We start from the raw sequence: 19,286 nt of genomic DNA on the forward strand, positions 1-19,286 counted from the left end.
CTTTGTCAAATAAATGAATAAAATCTTTAAAAAAAAAAAAAAAAAGACTAGCTCTGCATGTACCATTCCTGACGTAGAAGTTCTACAACTTGGTGTGAGGGTAGTAGAATGTCTTCTATTTGTTTTTAAAGACTCTTCTCAAAGTATACTGCCTTAGGGTTCTCTATAGTGAAAGTGAAAACCACATTTTGGCAAATTCTTGCAGACTTTCAACATGTTCGTATAACTTCTCCCTACCAGCTGAGCCTTTCACCAAATGTCACTGAAAACTTGAAAAAGTATCACTCACTACTTCAAAATGATTTTTACAAACAGTTTGTAAATAAGTATGCTCCTAGTACCATCTTTGCAGGATTCCATGGTGACCATCTCTCCTTTCAGACAAGTGCCTATCTGTCTTTAGAATGAATTAAAGTACTCAAATGCGTTAAACCCAATTTTGTCTGCATTTTATTTTACTTGTTGATACCTGTTTTGGTGAAAACCTTTGATCCAAGCCCACTGGCCCTTGAATGAGGGGTATACTATCTGGAAGGCAGAGAGCAGGGAAGCAAAACCAGTAGTAGAAGTGGTACTTCTTTAGATCCTAGAAGAAAGAATATAACAGAAGATATCAGAGTACCACCAATGATTAAACTGAAACACATCCATTAATGTAATTCCCCATCGCCATGTAGGCAGACACACCAATGCACACAAGATACGATCAGCTGGTCAGAAAGTCTCATCTCCACCAGAACTCATAATAGAATACAGAATTTCTGTCCTTCTCTTAAAATATTCCCATACACCACACAATAATATCTCATGATAAACATATTAACCACTTGCTAACAGAAAAGTGTTAATTGGTAATTATCGTCATCACTGTTAAATACACAAAACCACCTCAGGACATAACTATTATCCCATTTTATGGACAGAAAACTGAAGCTTAGAGGGAGGTGAAGAACTTGAACAAAACAAAGATACTGAGTAGTGGGGAGTGGGGCAGAATTCTTTTTCCAGAATTTAAGCTCTGTCCTTAGTACCATACACACTCAATGATCTATCTGGGGAGGCCCAACCACCAGACATGGTTACCACTCTTCATAGTCAAATGAATGGAGCATGTTATTGAAGAGGCTGTGCTATCCATAACCTCTGTATGCCTGGGATAATAAAGCACTGCTTTCAGAAATGCCTTGTTGGTGAAATCTGGGTAAACAACTACTAAACATTTGCCATGTACAAAGCAATACATTAGACACTCTGACAATAAGAAGATAAATAAAGGGCGCCTGGGTGGCTCAGTCGTTAAGCGTCTGCCTTCAGCTCAGGTCATGATCCCAGGGTCCTGGGATCGAGTCCCACATCGGGCTCCCTGCTCGGCAAGAAGCCTGCTTCTCCCTCTCCCATTCCCCCTGCTTGTGTTCCTGCTCTCGCTATCTCTGTCTCTGTCAAATAAATAAATAAAATCTTAAAAAAAAAAAAAAAAAAGATAAATAAAAGCCAGTCCAGCCCTAAGGCAGCTCACTCTCTGTACAGGCAGAGATAAAGTGAGACCATGACTAATGCCATGGGTCACAGAAGAGGTTCTGAGAACAACAGTGACATGAGATTATATCCTCAGGGGTGTATCTTCCACCAGGGGAAGCGAGGCAGGGGTAATGACTCATGAAGCTATTCTTGAAAACTGTTCCCACTCAGGTTGGATGCTCTTGCCTCTGAATTCCTGCAGCCTTTGTGGCCTAAGTCACTCCTATGGTGGGATCTCATAGTTATATGGGTGTTTGACAGCTTCTCCATCAGTTTATTTATTTGGCTAATCAATATTTCTTCTTGAATCTTGCTAAGAATAAAGAACAGATAGTTGTTTGATGACTTATTATGATATAATTCACATACCATAAAAGTTACCATGTTAAAGTGTAAAACTGAGTGGTTTTCTGGTATATTGACAAGGTTGTACTACCATCACCCAATGGCAGAACATTTTCATTGCCTCCAAAAGAAAAACTCTAATAGCAGAAACCCCCCCATCAGTTTATTAGTTAGAAACACCCATCCACAGAACTTCCCATTCTCCCTTCTCCCCAACCCTGAAACCACTCATCTATTTTCTGTCTCTATAGATTTGCCTGTTCTGGGGTTTTCATATAAATGACATTTTACTAGATAACTTTTTAAATATAGATGTATATATAAATGTGTGTCTGGATGAGGAATTCTAGTAATTATAGTTTCCAGTCTCTAATTCTGGCATTAACTGATCAACTAAGAACAAATTCTCTTTTGATGGCAGCAAAACAAACTATAAAATCGAAATTAAAGTGCCAGTTCCTTTGAGTCCTAAAAACAGCAGAAAGGAAAGTAAAAACACCTCCAGAGGGGCACCTGGGTGGCTCAGTTGGTTGAGCGTCTGACTTCGGCTCAGGTCATGATCCCAGGGTCCTGGGATCGAGCCCCGCATCAGACTCCTCACTCAGTGGAGAGTCTGCTTGTCCCACTGCCCCTCCTCACTGCTCATGCTTGCTCTCTTTCAAATAAATAAATAAAATCTTAAAAAAAAAAAAAAAAAAACCTCCAGAGATTATTCTCTCTTCTTTATACTTAAATGATTTGTCATAACTGATCTTTAGTCAAAGGTTAAACAATTCAAAATGAAGGACCTCACAATTTCTAAGAAGCTTTATCAGATCATCTTCAAAAGTAAAAAGGCTTGAATTTCTTAGAATTCTTTCCAGGATACAAAGGACCTCGATTAAATTAAATATAAAGCCCTTTGTGTTTGAAGATTTTAAAAGATAGAGACTTTTAATTTTTTTTAAAGGTAGGCTAAGAATGATCAGTAAAAAGGGCAGCAGGGTGAACACACATACTAACTCTAGGAAATGCCTTAAAACTTTAAGTAAGAGCTAATGTTATTTTTCTCATTAAATGCAAACTGTCAGATTCTACTAACTAGAATTCTTGGTACAGAAAACATATTGATGTTAAAGTAACAAACCCAGAAATCTTTAACTAGCACTGTTTATGTTTCTCTTAGTAGCAGATCTGCAAAATTGTTCAAATTTACAGGCAATTAATGCCAAATTGCAGCCAGTAATCTCAAGAAGAATTTAAACATTTTTCTATCTCTCCCACTATTACACAGAAAGCATTATAACTTGTTAGTTATAGGTGCTCCTTATAGATAGCCACCCTTTGGCGTGGCCTTCAGTATGATTTTTATCATTCTCTCCTTTGCCTTGGGCAGCAAATTAGACAGGCAGCATTCAGAAGAAACAGAGGATTAGTTCATGAAGGAAGAAGAAAGGCAAGACCTAAAACTGGGCAAAAGAAAGGAAGGGAGGGAGGGAGGGAGGGAAGGAGGGAGGGAGGGAGGAAAAAGACAGATGTAGGGAAGAGGATTAATATCCAAAGCTGATGAAACTGGTAAAACAACACACTCAATATATGTAAACATCAATATGTTTATATGCCTTCTCCAAAGAATTTATCCTAAAAAAATGAAGAGAAAAAAAAAATCAGTACGGTCAATATTGTTCACTGCAACATTTTTTAAAGTAGTGAATATCAGAAACAACCTAGATGTACAAAAGTCTATAGAACATACACTTGATAGAATATTACATAGTCAACTTAATTATAAAGGCTAAATTAATTTTATATATAGATATATATATATATATACACAAATACAGACATACACACATGTACATACATGTATGTGTATGTATATGGCTGGTATCTCTATAAACAACCCCACACTGCCCATCACAGAGACCAGGTCCTTCCCCCTACTTCCCTAGGCAGCAGATGTTACACTTACACAAAACATTTTTCATTCTTAAAAAAACACAGCTGTGTGGACAAACTATGTAGTGTGAACTCCTCTAGTTTGGAAGCTGCTGGGGGACAGCCAGGATCCCCAAGATGTCTTCTTTTCCTTATGTTGATGGATCCAGCAACTGAGCTCCGCAGGACTGTACTGAACAAAGACATTAGCGACAAAGAACCACTACTCCCTGAAGCTGACTCTATTGTGTCCTGAATGACAGGACATGGGCCACTGTGTTACATAAACCATGCAACTACCAACAGTATGGTAAGAATGAATTAATTTTGCACTGGTGATAAGTGCCAGAACTACTGAGCCACTTATCAAATGAGTGTTTCTTGAACAGCTCTGACTTCAATAACACCAGGTAGTAGCTTCAGTGAGAAGAGTGCAGACCATTCTATTGGCACCCTGGACTCGGCCAGGGCATTTCAGCAGTCTAAATGTGACCGAGAGTCCATTTACTTACTGCAAAGGTCAAGAGGAGGAACTTGTTGAGGAGGACAGGGTTTTCGAGAGCAGCACCTGATTTTATGGCTTCCCATATCTGTCAGAAGAAAGAGAAGTGTCAAGGCAGGTTCACAGGCATCTCTGAGCTTCTCACAAATGAAGCACAGAGGCAAAAAGCTCCAAGCTCTTCTTTCCTCCAGGCCCAGCACCACTTACCCCAGGCTGTAAAGTGGGTTGTTACCTCACTCTGGCCACTTTGGATGGCCTCTCCACCAGCCACACTCCCTGTGGGGGCTGAGGAAATTGCGAGAACCCAGAAGTCTCCTCTCAGTCAGACTCAGCATCCAAGGAGGCAAGCAGGCCATTTTCATGTCTTCACTATTTCCTCCAATAAATATTTACTGATTGCCTACTATCTACCAGGCACATCAGGATTATAGAATAAAAGACACAGTCCCGGGTGCCTGGATGGGTCAGTTGATTAAGAGACTGCCTTTGGCTCAGGTCATGATCCTGGAGTCCCAGAATGGAGTCCTGCATTGGGCTCCCCGCTCAGTGGGGAGTCTGTTTCTCCTCTGACCCTCCCCCCTCTCGTGCTCTTTCTCTCTCTCTCCCTCAAATAAATAAATAAAATCTTAAAAAAAGAAAAAAAAAGACACAGTCCCTACCCTCAAAAAGCCTTGAGTTCAGTGAGGGAGAGAGGCATAAATGTCCGAGTGCACCACCAGGTAGGACATGCTACCTCAAAAAGATGTGGAATTCCTGGGAGGAGCACTGAACTGGGCTGGGGAGGGGTTCTAGGAGGCAGTGATTTGAACCAGGTATAGGGGATTTCTCAAAGTGTTACTGGGGATTATCTTGCCCTGAGACATGAAGAGAATGATGAGTTTATGCATACTCAGCAAGTACTGTGACCAGAAGCAGAAGCTGCTACTGGTCTGTAGCTGCTGATCACAAGATGTTTTAGTAGTTAAGATTAGCTGCTAAACTTTGTGTCACTAAGCAAGACAAACAGTTGCACCAAAGGAGCCACTGGGTGGAAGAGGAAAATAAACAAAGAGAAGTTCCTGCAATTGACATAATAACCTTAGAGGAGGCTGGACCAAGGAAGAGCAGGCCCCAGGTCTGATAAACTAAGGAGTTGGGAACTGCTGGGGAGTGTGGATGGGGGTGAAGGCTGAGCCCCAGGACAAGGGGTGGGATTTCTGTGGGGAACAATCTGTGATTTTTGATGATGGATGAGAATCTAACCCAACTCCTTGGAGACAGCCTTTGAAATGTGCAGCCAGAGCAGGAGCCCAGGAGCAGTCAAGCTGTAGGCCAAGGAAAACCACCATCATCACTTGGGTCACAAGCTACATCCATCTCGAGGGATGTTAAGGGATGGGTTAGCCTGGTGATAGGTATTAAGGAGGGCACGTACTGCATGGAGCACTGGGTATTATATGAAAACAATGGATCGTGGATCACCACATCAAAAACTAATGATGTATTGTATGGTGACTAACATAACATAATAAAAAATAAAAAATAAAATAGAGTCACCATTAAAAAAAAAAAAAAAAGACCAAAGGCAGATTTCCCTCTCCGACCGTGGCACCCACACCCATTTTTTCTTTTTTTAATACTAGTGTGAAGACCACTCGATTAAGTGGGTTAGAGGGGATAGGGATAAACTGTCTTCCTATTTTAATTCCTCACACTAACTCAGATATGAAGAAGTAAGAGGAAGACACTCCCGGCACAAAGAATATCATGTCCCAAGGACAGAGGTGAGAACAAAAGTAGGGGAAGGAATTATAAGTGATTTGCTGTGACAAGGGTCAGAGAAGGTGAGGGCAAGAGTGACAGGAGAGAAAGGCCACAGAGGCCACAGAGGCCAGGCCACAAGATGGAGTAGTTTAGATTTAGCCCTAAAGATACGGGAGAGACAGTGCAATCATCTCTGATAGCATTACGGTGCTTAGGACTGGAAAGCCATGGGGCACAAAGAACAGAGAACCCAAAGGCATGCAGACACATGAATAGAACTCTCAGGGACAGGTCAAGCTGCTTCCAAATTCTAACTGGAGAGCAGCAGCAAAGCTTTTCACAACTGCCCTGCCATGGCTTTCCAGCCCATCCCCAGCTGAGAGCCTGAATGTCTTCTCCCTGACCTTCCCGCCAATGCAGGAGAGCTGCAAGTACTCTCTCTGGGATATAAACCAAAGCCCACAAAGATCTTTAAGTACCGACTCTATGCTAGTTTCCCCGAGAGACCCACGCACCTGATCAGAAACATCAGGCCTACCAAGACCAGGGAAGATAGGACAGATACATCATCGTTTCCCAGCTAACCTCATCTGCTGCTTGCTCCAAAAGTAGCTTCTTATCTGCAGCCTTGAAAGCCTCAAGTGTGTTGGTGTTAAAGAGCGTTCCAACAGCCGGGCAGCAGTGGGCTGGGGTGGGAGCACTCCTGGATATGGAAGAAACATGGTTAGGCAGGCACAGACGGGAGAGCAGTGGGAGACAAAAGACAGGGCTCTGTAGGGCAAAGAACTAAAAAAAATAAAATAAAACCCAGCACTGTACACACAAAAAAAGCCTCTATATTCCCTTTACCCTCATTTCTCATTGTTCTTCCACTGCTCACCAAGCCCCACACCACCCCCGAATATAAGTTCATTACCTAGTTTTTACTCTTTCTCATCTTTAACCTGAAAGGGAAACATCATTTATTGAACTTCTACTGTGCCAAGAACTACACAAGTTTTGCATTTTCATAACAGCACTTTCTCCTGGTTAAAGGCTTAAGTAACTCACCTAAGGTCACAAAAAGATAGGTGGAGCAGGAATCTAAAGCCAGAACTAGCAGGCTCCAAGGTACTGAGCTGCCTACTCCCCACTCAAACCCTCCCAGGCTTCAAGGTCCTACTCCAAACCCTCTCCTTCCAGGAAGCCCCTCCCATTTTCTCTGGTAATGGCTGGCACAGGAAACTGAGCATCACATTTTAGAGTGTTCAAGATTGACCATCACAGATACCCGACTAGAGGACAGTAAGCTCCCTGAGGGCAGGGCACATGTCTCCCTCTTCTGACTGTCTCCAGACCTTATCCAGCCCAAACGGGCTCCACAAAGCTGCTGCTGAGCCAACTCCTGGTGGTCGTCTGAGTCACAAAGACAGTATGTGTCATATCTGGGCTACCTGCCAATCTGTCATGTCACATGTGTATCACACTCTACACTATCCCCTTACAGTCTTCAGAGTAATCAAAATCAGGGGAGAAGAAGATGAGTTAATTCTGAATACAAATTCAGATGTGGAAACATCTGGTCTCTTCTCCGAAATGATTAACTTATGTTTCAGAGGTTACAGATGCTAAATGAAAATACTCATTTCATTAGTAGCCTAATATTGTTGTCAATTACCACTACTGCAGAGAAAATGCATTTTTATTGATTGTACAAAGACCTCATGTCTCTTGGAGTCTGTAAAACTGGGTTCACAGGGGCTGTGAAGAGAGAAGATCAAAACCTAGACCAGGTGTGGAGGGGTGCAATGGGTGGTGAAGGCAGCTATGCCAAATGTTGTCTGTGGGGCTTAAATGCCAAGTCCTGGGAAAAAAGTAACTTGCAACGGCCAGAGCCTTCCCTTGGGGGCTGACAAGTCAGCAAATCATAGGCTGTTTCTCACAACTCTACTCCAATAAAATATTTTTCATCCATGTGGAAGGAGGACATCAAAGACAGTCTTGAAGAGAAAGAGAAATCACAAAGGGGCAAGACGCAGCCTAGAGGGAGGAAGAAGGAGCACAGTGGTTGGTACACTAGGCCTCCTACATTCAGACTTGGCTTTAGAAATTACTGCTGAAATAGAAGGAACAAAGCTCTGATCTAATTCTGATACATGCACAAGAAGAAGGGACCCTTTTTCCTAAGTGCCTGAGTGTCCCAGGTGTGTGAATGCAGTGTCAAAGTGTCATCATGAGAAGTCAAGTATCTGCCAGCGTGCTGGCCAGGCTCCTAGAACATTAGTGCCCATGCAAGTTAATCAGTGAGAACAAGCTGAAGTTTCAAAGGGAAGAATTTTTCATGAGTAAAGTCCCACCAGGGGAGGTAGCCAAGGAAACGAATTTAAAAAGTGATAGTGGGAGGGAAAGCCATTCTGCCAACCTCTCTAGGTTCAAGTTCACTTGGTCCACAGATAGATGGCTCAGATGAAGAGTAGAAAGAGCCCTGGACTTGGAAACAAGAGAATATTAGTTTAGTTTCCTACAATTCTGTTGATATGAAATGCCCAGGATAGGCAAATCCATAGACAGAAAGTAGATCATGGTTACCCGGTCTGGGGAGTGGGAGAAGGGAAGAATGTAGAGTAACTGCTTATGGGTATAGGCTTACTTTCTGGAATGATGAAAACGTTCTAGAATTGGTGGTGGCAGCTGCACAACCTTGTGAATACACTAAAAACTGCTGCATTATACATTTTAAAAGGGCAAATTTTATGACATGTAAATTATATCTCAATAACACTGTTAAAAGATCAGAATTAGAAATCTTCCCCATATACTAAAGCCAACAGTGAACTCGCAATGATGTATAGACTAACCAGGTAAAGGACTGATCTTAGAAAGGCCTCAAGCCCGGACCTGCTTGGGAATGCTGCCTCTAGAAACTTGGCCTGCACTTCACTCCCAGTACAGAGTAAGGAAAGTACTGAAGCTGGTTTGCACCTGTTATTCACACCTGGCCAAAGGCAGGCATGTGGCCAGAGCCTCCAGAACAGACAGGCAGGGTGGTGGGCAGGACAGAATAAATCCCCCAGAAGAAAGAGAGAGGTGGCTTTTCATTATTTTGAGGAATCTGCTCCATGTGCACAGCTCTGCATGCCCACAAGGAACTCTGGGAACCTAGAAGTCATGCTCATTCTGGGGGCATGCACCATTATCTCCTGCTTTCTGTAATTATCTGTGAGTGTCTGTTTTGCAACATCTCTAACAGACTCCACGGCTGTCCTTCTACCAATCACACCACATCCCATTTTGACAGCCATGCATTTAGACTGCTTGTAATTGATTTCAACAGCTATTCGAGCAACTAGTCCATGTCAGATCTGTGTTAGGGGCTAACGAGATAGCAGAGATTAAGAGAGCCTGTGTTCTGTGCTGATGATTTTGCATACGAGTCTCATTTCCTTAACTATTTTTTGAAGTTTTTTTGAGGGCAAGGGTTATGGCTTCTATTTCTCTAATTAAGTCCAACTTGAGGCTTAGAAAAGAAAATATTTCTTCTGACTGCAAAGATAAATGTTCCTCAAGGGAAAGAAGCCCAGAGAAAGGAAAACTTATGCTTTAATGAGTCAGTTTCACAATTCTGCAGAGCTTGTCCACCAAAATCTACTCTTTCCTTCTTAAGCGGAAATAGAGTACATATATGCTGCTTGTAGTGGGGCCCCACGCTTCCCAGTTTTCCTTGCAACACAGGTGAGGACTCATGCTCTCCCCAGTGGAACTTGAGCAAAGTGACACATGTCACTTTGTTACCTGCCTGGCAAGGTAAAGTAACAATTCAGGTTGTTGGGTTTCTTTTAAGCTTTTTTTTTCTCTTTCTTTCAAGATTTTATTTAAAACAAGTTAGTTAACATATAGTATAGTATTAGTTTCAGGAGTAGAAGTTAGTGATTTCTCACTTGCATATAACACCCAGTGCTCATCACAAGTACCCTCCTTAATGCCCATCACCCAGTTTCCCCATCCCCCCACCCACCTCCCCTTCAGCAACCCTCAGTTTGTTTCCTCTAGTTAAGAGTTTCTTGTGGTTTGTCTCCCTGTTATTTTATTTTTCCTTCCCTTCCCCTATGTTCATCTGTTTTGTTTAAATACCATACAATTTCACTCATATGTGGAATTTAAGATACTTTTTTTTTTAAGTAGGCTCCATGCCCAACGTGGGGCTGGAACTCACACCCCTCAGTCCAAGAGTCACATCCTCCACCAACTGTCAGCCAAGTGCCCCCGACAATTCCGTTTTAAGCAGCACACAAAGACAAGCCCTCCAGAATGATGGGAGCCACAGAGGGAAGAAGACTGAACCCCAGTCCCGGACTATTAAATGGGCAAGAAATAAACCTTTTGGGGTCTGGTTTAGCAGTATACCCTACCCTAAGCAGCTCTCTCCAGTGCAAAATGGTTGATGCCTGATGAAATACTACTTGACTGCTAATTCAGCTAATACAATGTGGAGAACAGGATCTCACGGTGCTAACTGCTGGCAGAGACCCATTAAGCTTCTGGGGACTCAGAGGATAAGGGATTTATCTGGTGCTATGCAAAGCTGAGATACTCTTGGCATCTATAAATGAGTACTAGGACTGTTAGCTCTTCAGCTGTACCTTATTCCTCTCTCCATGCCCAGTGCTTACCACATTCTATTGTCAAGACACAGAGGAAGCAAACAATAAGTATTTCTGAAATAACCATTACCTTTTCACATTTATTACAACACAGAGCACACTATAATGCAAATATGTATCTCCTATCTCTATCCAGAGCTCCGTGTTTCCTAAGTCTTTGTATTCCTACCACCTACGCATCCTGCACGTAAGAGGCATTCAGCATCTGATGAATAAATTTATAAAGATTTTCCCTACAAACCCATGCAGATGTACAGCAATAAAAACAAAGAAAGAATAATAATGAAAATAATTTGGATATGAAGAACTCCTTTCTTCTGTGGCGCTCCAAGCACTTCCATTAAACTCCCTAGCTGTCTTAGTCTGTTTGGGCTGCTATAAGAAAATATCACAGACCGGGTAGCTGATGAATAACAGAAATTTATTTCTCATAGGTCTAAAGGCTGGAAACCCAAGATCAAGATGCCAGCATGGTCAAGTTCTGGTGAAGGCCCTCTTCCAGTCACAGACTGTCCACTTCGAGCCACGTCCCCAAGTGGTGGAAGGGGCATGTTAGCTCTCTGGGGGCCTATTATAAGGCACTGATCCCATTCATGAGACCTCTGCCTCATGACCTAACCCCCTCCCAAAGGCCCCACCTCCCGATACCATCACCATAGGCATTAGGTTTTCAACGTATGAATTTTGGCAGGGACACAAACACTCGGACCAAAGCACCAATCATCCAAAGACAGATTCAGAAAATCACAGACTTGTAAAACTGGAAGGAACGTCAGAAGCCAAGTGCCAGAGATGAGGAAACTGAATGTGAGGAAATTAAAAGCACTTATTCTAGGTCACAGAGTTAACCCGCCATAGATACCAGGTCGACCAGCTCCAGCTCCGCCACTAGGGCCGCGCCTCATTCCTGCTCATCTCCCCAACTGCCCACCACACACCCTCGCACACCGTGGTTATTCAACAGTATGATGAAAAGATATGACCAGTCAAATCAAGCAATTCCTGTGAAAGTCAGAGCTGTGCAATCACAGATGTTCTTACCTCCATCAACTAAAATTTCTGGATTGCTTGAGTTTAAGATGTTTGGACTTTGTAATAAGATCAAAACCTAACTTCTATGAACTGCTTTTTTCCTATAATTAATTGTTCCAAAGAATAAAATTATTAAAATATTTCAAAAAACAACCTTTTAGTCTAGTACCAGAATAAAGATGGCAGCAAGTTTAACTTGCAATTAATGTCAGATTCTTGAGATCACATTAAAACTACACTGCTCATATGCCCCCTTGAACTTCTTCAGATAATTTAATGCTTATACACTGTCGATCATTTTCCTTATTATCTTGTAATTGCTTCAAAGGTAAGTTAATCTCTATCAAAACAAGAGAGAGATTACCAGGATTTGATTTGTTTTGACAAGCAATCACAAGGAATTTATTACAGATCAAGAAAGGTCTGAAAAGGCGCCTGGGTGGCTCAGTTCGTTGGGCGGCTGCCTTCGGCTCGGGTCATGATCCCGGAGTCCCGGGATCAAGTCCCGCATCAGGCTCCCTGCTCGGTGGGGAGTCTGCTTCTCCCTCTGACCCTACCCCCTCTTGTGCTCTCTCTTTCACTCTCTCTCTCTCTCTCAAATAAATAAAATAAAATCTTTAAAAAAAAAGAAAGAAAGGTCTGAAAAGAACAAGAAACATCAACACATACCCTTTAAAGATACAAAGACTAATATATTTTTTAATAGGACCACGTTTTATTTTTCCTAAGCCTTTCTTTCCCCTCAGAGTGTGGCATGTTATTTATTTCAGCATATCAAATCCCTGATTCACCTGGGGAAAGGACTAATATCATTTTGGATTTATGTTATGCAGTTAAATTTTGCAATTTGAGATAGAAGAATCAAATGTGTTGACTTTTTGAGAGATTTTAAAAATATATTCTATGGCTAAAATCAACAACACAAGAAACAACAGGTGTTAGAAAAGATGTGGAAAAAACAGAATCCTCATGCACTGCTGGTGGGAATGCCAACTGGTGTAGCTCCTGTGGAAAACAGTATGGAGGTTCCTCGAAAAATTAAAAATAGAATTACTGTATGATCCAGTAATTGCACTACCGGGTATTTACCCAAAGAATACAAAAACACTAATTCAAAGGGATACATGCACCCCTGTGTTTACAGCAGGATTATTTACAATAGCCAAATTATGGAAGCAGCCCAAGTGTCCACCGATTGATGAATGGATAAAAAAGATGGGATATACATATATACAATGGAATGTTATTCAGCCATAAAAAAAGAATGAAATATTGCCATTTGCAATGACATGGATGGAGCTAGAGAGTATAATACCAAGTTAAATAACTCAGAGAAAGACAAATACCATATGATTTCACTCATTTAAGAAATTAATCTTAAGAACTTAAGACACAAAATAAACAAGCAAAGGGGACGAGAGAGAGAGAGAGAGAGAGAGAGACAAATCAAGAAACAGACTCTTAATTATAGAGTACAAACGGATGGTTGCCAGAGAGGAAGGGGGTGAGGGGATGGGTTAAATGGGTGATGGGGATTAGGGAGGACACCTGTCATGATGAGCACCAGGTGATATGTGGCATGGTTGAATGACTATATTGTACATCTGAAACTAATACAACACTGTATGTTAACTAACTGGAATTAAAAATTTCAAAAGCCAAAAATAAATAAATAAAATGAAAATAAAAAATATATTCTAGGGATACTTTACTTGGAATACCCTAACTTTTGACTACTGTGACTTTCAAGAGCCAGGCAGTCCTTACAAAGACCACTTGGCCTTTCTCATATCATCCCACATGTTAACACTGCTAATGTGGAGAAAGCAGGAAACACTGACCACACTGAAGCCTTCAATTCTTCAACCATTAATTGTCTTACAGCCCCTCAATATGGTTTCAACTCCACCCTTTTGTGTGGATTTCAGTTTGGGACTGCAAACAGCCTGATCAACAAATCCAATGGCCCTTGCACTGAACGCTGACCTTTCTGCTTCTGACATTGATCAATTCTTTCCTTCCTGAAAGCACCCATCCTTGGTTTCTGTAACACTTCTCTGTCCTTGTGCCCCAGTCATCCTAAAAATTGGGAGGCCCCTTTGGGGAGGGCAATTCAGCAAAAGCTACCTGATAAATGTTCACTGACGTCCATGGATAAGCAACTAAAGGAGTAAGTCAAGAGTAAGTCAAGAAGTACCAATAAGGAATCACAAAATATTAAATAAAATCAAAAGCAGGAGGGATATTATCTATGTTTTAATCAATCTAGATGATACTTGGCACCTAATAGGCTCTGATAATTATCTGCTGAAAAAAAAATATCCAATAGTCCTAAGCATCGAGCGTTTGTCTCTGTGCAATGGGGGCTACAAGAGAATTGAAGAGCTGGCCCTGCTTCCGGGGGCTCGGCCAGCTCCCCCTGGGGCCCATCTATGTGTAAAGGTAAGAATGCTCATTCCTCACAAAAAGGAAACACTTTAGATTTTAAGCAAAAAAAAAAAAAAAAAAAATACTCACATGTCAAAAGCACTGAACTCCAACGTTAAGCGAGCTGGCAGCCCAGCAGAATCACCTGGACAGAAGCATTATCACATTTTCCGTTATGAGTCAGTAATAGCAGCATTCATAACTAAAATGTTTGTGAATAATTGTGTTCTCTTTCTTGAGCCCTAAGTGCCCTGTCCAATTCCTGGTCATCCATATTCAACAGGGACTTAGCAGAAGATGCCAGAGCTTTTCTGAATTGGAGGAATTTGTCAAGACTATAAAAAAAGATTCATTGGAAAAAAAGTTTCCAATCTCCTCCCTCAGCAATTCTAAGTAATCAGTATTAATTCTTTGGATTAACAAATGGAGTCTCACCACTCCCTTTCTTTTCCCCACAACAGAGAAAAAGAAGTGCAAATGAATTTGTGTCAAAAGCCAGGAAGTAAAATGGGGATAGAAGGTACAGCATAGGGAATATAATCAATGTTACTGTAATAGAACTGTACGGTGACAGATGGCAGCTACGCCTGTGGTGAGCAAAGCATAACATATAAACTTGTCAAATCACTATGTTGTAAATCTAAAACTAACGTAGCACTCTGTGTAAACTACACCCAAATAAAAATTAATTCATTAATTAAAGACAGACAGTCAGGAAGTAAAATAGAAACCAGTGAAGAGCATTAATTAAAAAGACAAGGGTGTCCCTTTTAAAGGAAAGCTGACCCTGTACTGGAGGGCAGAGAACATAACAGAAGATGACGGAATATGGAGTTTACTGTCACCTACCATTGTAGTAATAGCCCTTAATGTCCTTGGGAGCTTCATCCAGCCGATACTCATTCAGCTTTCTCTGGGTCAACTCGTGCCAGAATCCAACGTCCAAAGCACTGCTAAAGGGAGCAAACTGCAATTTGGAGAGCCCAGGATCCCCCGGAGCTGCTGCCATTATTTGTTGCCTACTAAAAAACAAAACAGAACACAGCAAAATAGCACAAAATATGGTAAGAAAAAAATAATTTGTAATAAGGCATAATCAAAACAAACAAACAAAAAATGATGGGATATATACAGGCTACCTGAAGACCTAATTGAAAATCACCCTGAATACTCCGCCTATGTTGCCAACAACACAGGCTGACAACACAACTGATTTTCTAAGTAAAGTCCTTTCTCTTAGGCCTTTCTGGCCTTTACCTCTATGCATCTTCCTTTCTTGTTCAAGTCAGTCTGACTGCTACACGAATGCGACTCCTTCATCAACATAATCACAGTCTCAGAAATTTCTGCCCTCCTGTGTGGTCCTGGAGAACTTCACAAGCCCAGCCGGTCAGAAACACAAGGCCAACCGGCAGAGCTCTGAATGAGAGCAGCACTTGAGCACTCCCCGCTGAGGAGAATGAAGAAATTTCTGCCCACCTAACCTGAACTTTTTTTACGTCTCATCTTTTATCTTTTAAATGCATGGAAAATTTGCATTTTATTGTACCATACGTATTTTAATATTTCATTCTCCCCCTGAAATCATCAAATAAATGTGACCCTCCCAACAATCAGACATGCGCACACTGTAACTCCCCCACCCCTGCACACACTCTCAGGGGGACACCACTACCAGCTGGAGAAGCACAATACTAGAGCAACTTGGTGTTTCCAAAAAGCAGAAGTCAGGGAGGCCTCTTCACTCTCCACCCAAATTTCCCTATGACCAGACAGAGTGATATTTCTGCAGCAGAATGTATGAAGAGTCATGCTAGATGACAATAGCTCACATCTATTGCCTGAGTTTTGAGCCAAGATTATCACATAGTTTTCAGTTTTCCAAACTTGTTAGATTTTGGAATTAAAAGATAACAAGCTTTCGGGGGTGCCTGGGTGGCTCAATCGGTTGAGTGGCTGCCTTCGGCTTGGGTCATGATCTCAGGGTCCTGGGATCGAGCCCCAGGTCAGGCTCTCTGTTCAGCAGGGAGTCTGCTTCTCCCTCTCCCTCTGTGCACATATTTTTTCTCTCTCTCACTCGCTCTCAAATAAATAAATAAATAAATAAAATCTTAAAAAAAAAGAGAGATAACAAGTTTGACTGATAATAACTAGTGCAAAGTTAGCACTCCATGAAGATGCTAAAATTCCAGAAAGAGGAGATGAGTATGGGGCAAAGCAGGGAAGACGTCTCTGGGAAGGAGCTCTTTAAAACTCCCGATTGCCTCAGTATGCATTCTCAGCATCATGCATCAGACAATGCCTGACCAAAGGTTTTCAACTTTCCCCACCTTGAGGGCTTATTAAAAACTGAGGATGAAGGGACACCTGGGTGGCTCAGTCAGTTAAGTGTCTGCCTTCAGCTCAGGTCATGATCTCGGGGTCCTGGGATCGAGTCCTGTATCGGGCTCCCTGCTCAGCGAGGCGCCTGCCTCTCCCTCTGCCTGCCGCTCCCCCTGCTTGTTTTCTCTCTCTCTCTCTGACAAATAAGCAAAATCTTAAAACAAAACAGAGGATGCTTGGGCTCCACCTGCTGGAGGGGAGAAGGGAGGGTGAGGGTGGCCAGGAGTCTCCAGGTTTGATTAGTGTCCCAGGCGGGTCTGATTCAAGTTTGGTACTATCTTGATGGCTTCAGGCCACTGGCACTCTTACTTTTGGAGGCCCCACCTCTAAACCATTTCAAACATATTTAAACATACCCTCGTCCCGTATTAAATAATTTCTGGCTTTTAATTATTTGAAAGGCTTTTTATAATTCTGTACTCTCAGAATGTTCATCTTTTTCCAGCTCACATCTATTTCCATAGGACCAGGGAAAGCTTATGGATCCCATGCACTGGGGCTTCAGTGCCCAACAGAGAAACAGACCCTCATAGAGGTGACCTGGGGCCTTCGCATTGAGAAACGTGGATCTAGAACACCCAAACAGCCTCCTCCAATCGCTCCTTTCTCCTCTTCCTCCACAATGCTTTCCACTATTGGTTTTTGAAAGATTCCATGCTCAGCTCTCTCCTTGGTCTATAAGTTTTCTCAAAAGCAAAATTACTCATTTTCTACATCAATTTCTATTTATATGCCAGTGAACTGTAGGACTATACTTCTAGAGAATTAACCTCCAAACACATACAGTTGACCCTTGAACAACACAGGCTTGAACTGCATGAGTCCACTTGTACGTGGATTTTTTTCGATACGCTACAGTATCGAAATACTGTAAATGTATTTTCCTTATGGTTTTCTTAATATTTTCTTTTTTCTAGCTTACTTTATTATAAGAATACAGTATATAATACATATAACTCAGAAGCTACGTGTTAATCGACTGTTGATGTTATCAGTAAGGCTTCTGGTCAACAATAGGCTATTAATAGTTAAGTTTGGGGGAGTCAAAAGTTTTACATGGATTTGACTATGTGGGGGGTCAGCACCCCTATCCCCCACATTGTTCAAGGGTCATCTGTATGTTTTAAAAGCCAGGACTTGGATTTCTCACAGACATCTCAAGTTTGACAAACCCCAACTGAACATTTCTTTTCCCAAAATTCTGCCCCTTTCCCAATATGTCCTAGTTTACTTAATAGTACCACTTATATCTGAGGTCAAAACCTCAAAGTCATCTTCAATTTTTCTATCTCTCATAGTCAGTAAATCAGTGATTGCTAGAGACTCAGCCTTAAACTGGCCTCTGGAATGAGATGAAGGTGAGAGCTACTGGGCATTGACCAGGACCAGGCAGTGCAGCAGAGGTGTGCACCTGAATTTATTCCTCTGGAAAGCCCTAATAAGTGACAGTTCCAATTTTACAGAGGAAGAGACTGAGGTTCACAGAGGTAAGAAGTCTGCAGAAGAACATACAGGTAGGAAAGTGGGGTGAACTGGGGAGGACGAGGATCCAAATTCCACATGCCCATACTCTTCATGCAATTTCGTGTTTCCTGTCCAAGTCAGTTTCCCTTCTCTCCTCCATCTCCCTGCCACATGTCAGGCCTACCATCTCACACCTCAGCTCCTGAGGTAACATGCTCACAGGTCACTGCCTTCTGTCCCTGCCTTCTCCAAACAAGATGTCATGTTGCCACCAGAACTGATCTGCGCAGGGGACTGCGTTGTTTAAACAAACAAAACCTTACCGGCGTTACCCCAGAGAGAGTAAGGTGCCAACACTGTTTCAGCTTGCTCATTTCTCAGCCTTACGCCTTTCCCTAGGAAACCTCTCCCATCTCTACCAGGAAAATTCCATCTCATCTATTAAGATTTTTTATGAAGCTCTCATTAACGCCCACAGTCAGTGGGCATCAATGGTTCCCTTCTCCATGATGACAGATGAAAACTTCCATTAGAGCATTTACCATCATGAATCATACTTGCTTTTTTGATCACACACTTTTTAAAATTTTTTAAATAACAGCAGCAGTAGTAGTAACTATTCTCTAACTGAATCTTTATTCTGTGCCAAGCACTAAACATTTTACACATTATCTTATGACAACCTCAAAGTGGTTGCACTATGCCTACTTTACAGAAGAGAAATGGAGGCACTGAAAATACCAAGTAACTTGCCCAAAGTCACTCAGTTAGGAAGTAGAAGAGCTGAGATTATAACCCAGGTCGACTGGCTTCAAAGCCCCAACTCTCATCACAAGTACAGTAGTACTGCCTTGAAGGAAGACACCCCTTTTCAGAGACTTTATATTGCCCATCAGCTGCACAGATGCTAAAAAAGAACCGTTTCGAAAAACATTTACATACTAACTTCCTCTCCAACAGAGTCAAAAGTAAAAGGTCATAGCCAGAGTAGTCATCCAATATGGAAGGAAATCAACACAGCAACAGACAGTAGTACAAATGAATCTCTGAAAGCCTCTGTGTGACGGGTAATCAGGCCCCTACATGCTTTAGTCATCCACAACTTACTCTTAAAGGTCGGCGGTAACTCATCATCATTTGGATCACCTGCTGAGGTCACCAAGATGGAATTTTACCAGTGCCAGAGACAAAAGAGAAGACTCTCTTCTATACCGCACTTAAAACAACTGGGAAAAGGTGACTCAGGAAGACCACTCAGAAAATAAGAGATGGGCATACTAATTAAGTAATCTGCGTAAGAGGCACATCCTTCAAAC

General features: G+C 41.9%; 1 protein-coding gene across 9 annotated transcripts in view; it reads right to left on the reverse strand.

Moving 5' to 3' along the window:
- ATG7 (autophagy related 7) overlaps window positions 1-19,286 on the reverse strand; it is a 231,371-nt gene that overhangs the window by 200,201 nt on the left and 11,884 nt on the right. For 7 of the 9 annotated variants that reach the window (XR_010411756.1, XR_008505105.2, XR_010411758.1 and 4 more), the window contains 5 exons: window positions 14,974-15,146; window positions 14,215-14,269; window positions 6,611-6,728; window positions 4,293-4,370; window positions 470-586 (listed from right to left, as the gene is read on the reverse strand). Coding sequence is in view for 6 of the 9 variants with exons in the window: in XM_054504588.2 (XP_054360563.1) it covers window positions 470-586; window positions 4,293-4,370; window positions 6,611-6,728; window positions 14,215-14,269; window positions 14,974-15,146 (541 nt within the window). In the remaining 3 variants the exon portion in view is untranslated. Of the gene's footprint in view, window positions 1-469; window positions 587-4,292; window positions 4,371-6,610; window positions 6,729-14,214; window positions 14,270-14,973; window positions 15,147-19,286 lie in introns of those variants that run through there. The other 2 variants (XM_064592190.1, XM_064592208.1) reach the window with 1 other exon arrangement.

Source organism: Mirounga angustirostris, unplaced genomic scaffold (assembly GCF_029215605.1).
Source record: "Mirounga angustirostris isolate CCGP_5_RB_7025 unplaced genomic scaffold, mMirAng1.0.hap1 SCAF_1, whole genome shotgun sequence".
Classification (NCBI taxonomy): domain Eukaryota; kingdom Metazoa; phylum Chordata; class Mammalia; order Carnivora; family Phocidae; genus Mirounga; species Mirounga angustirostris.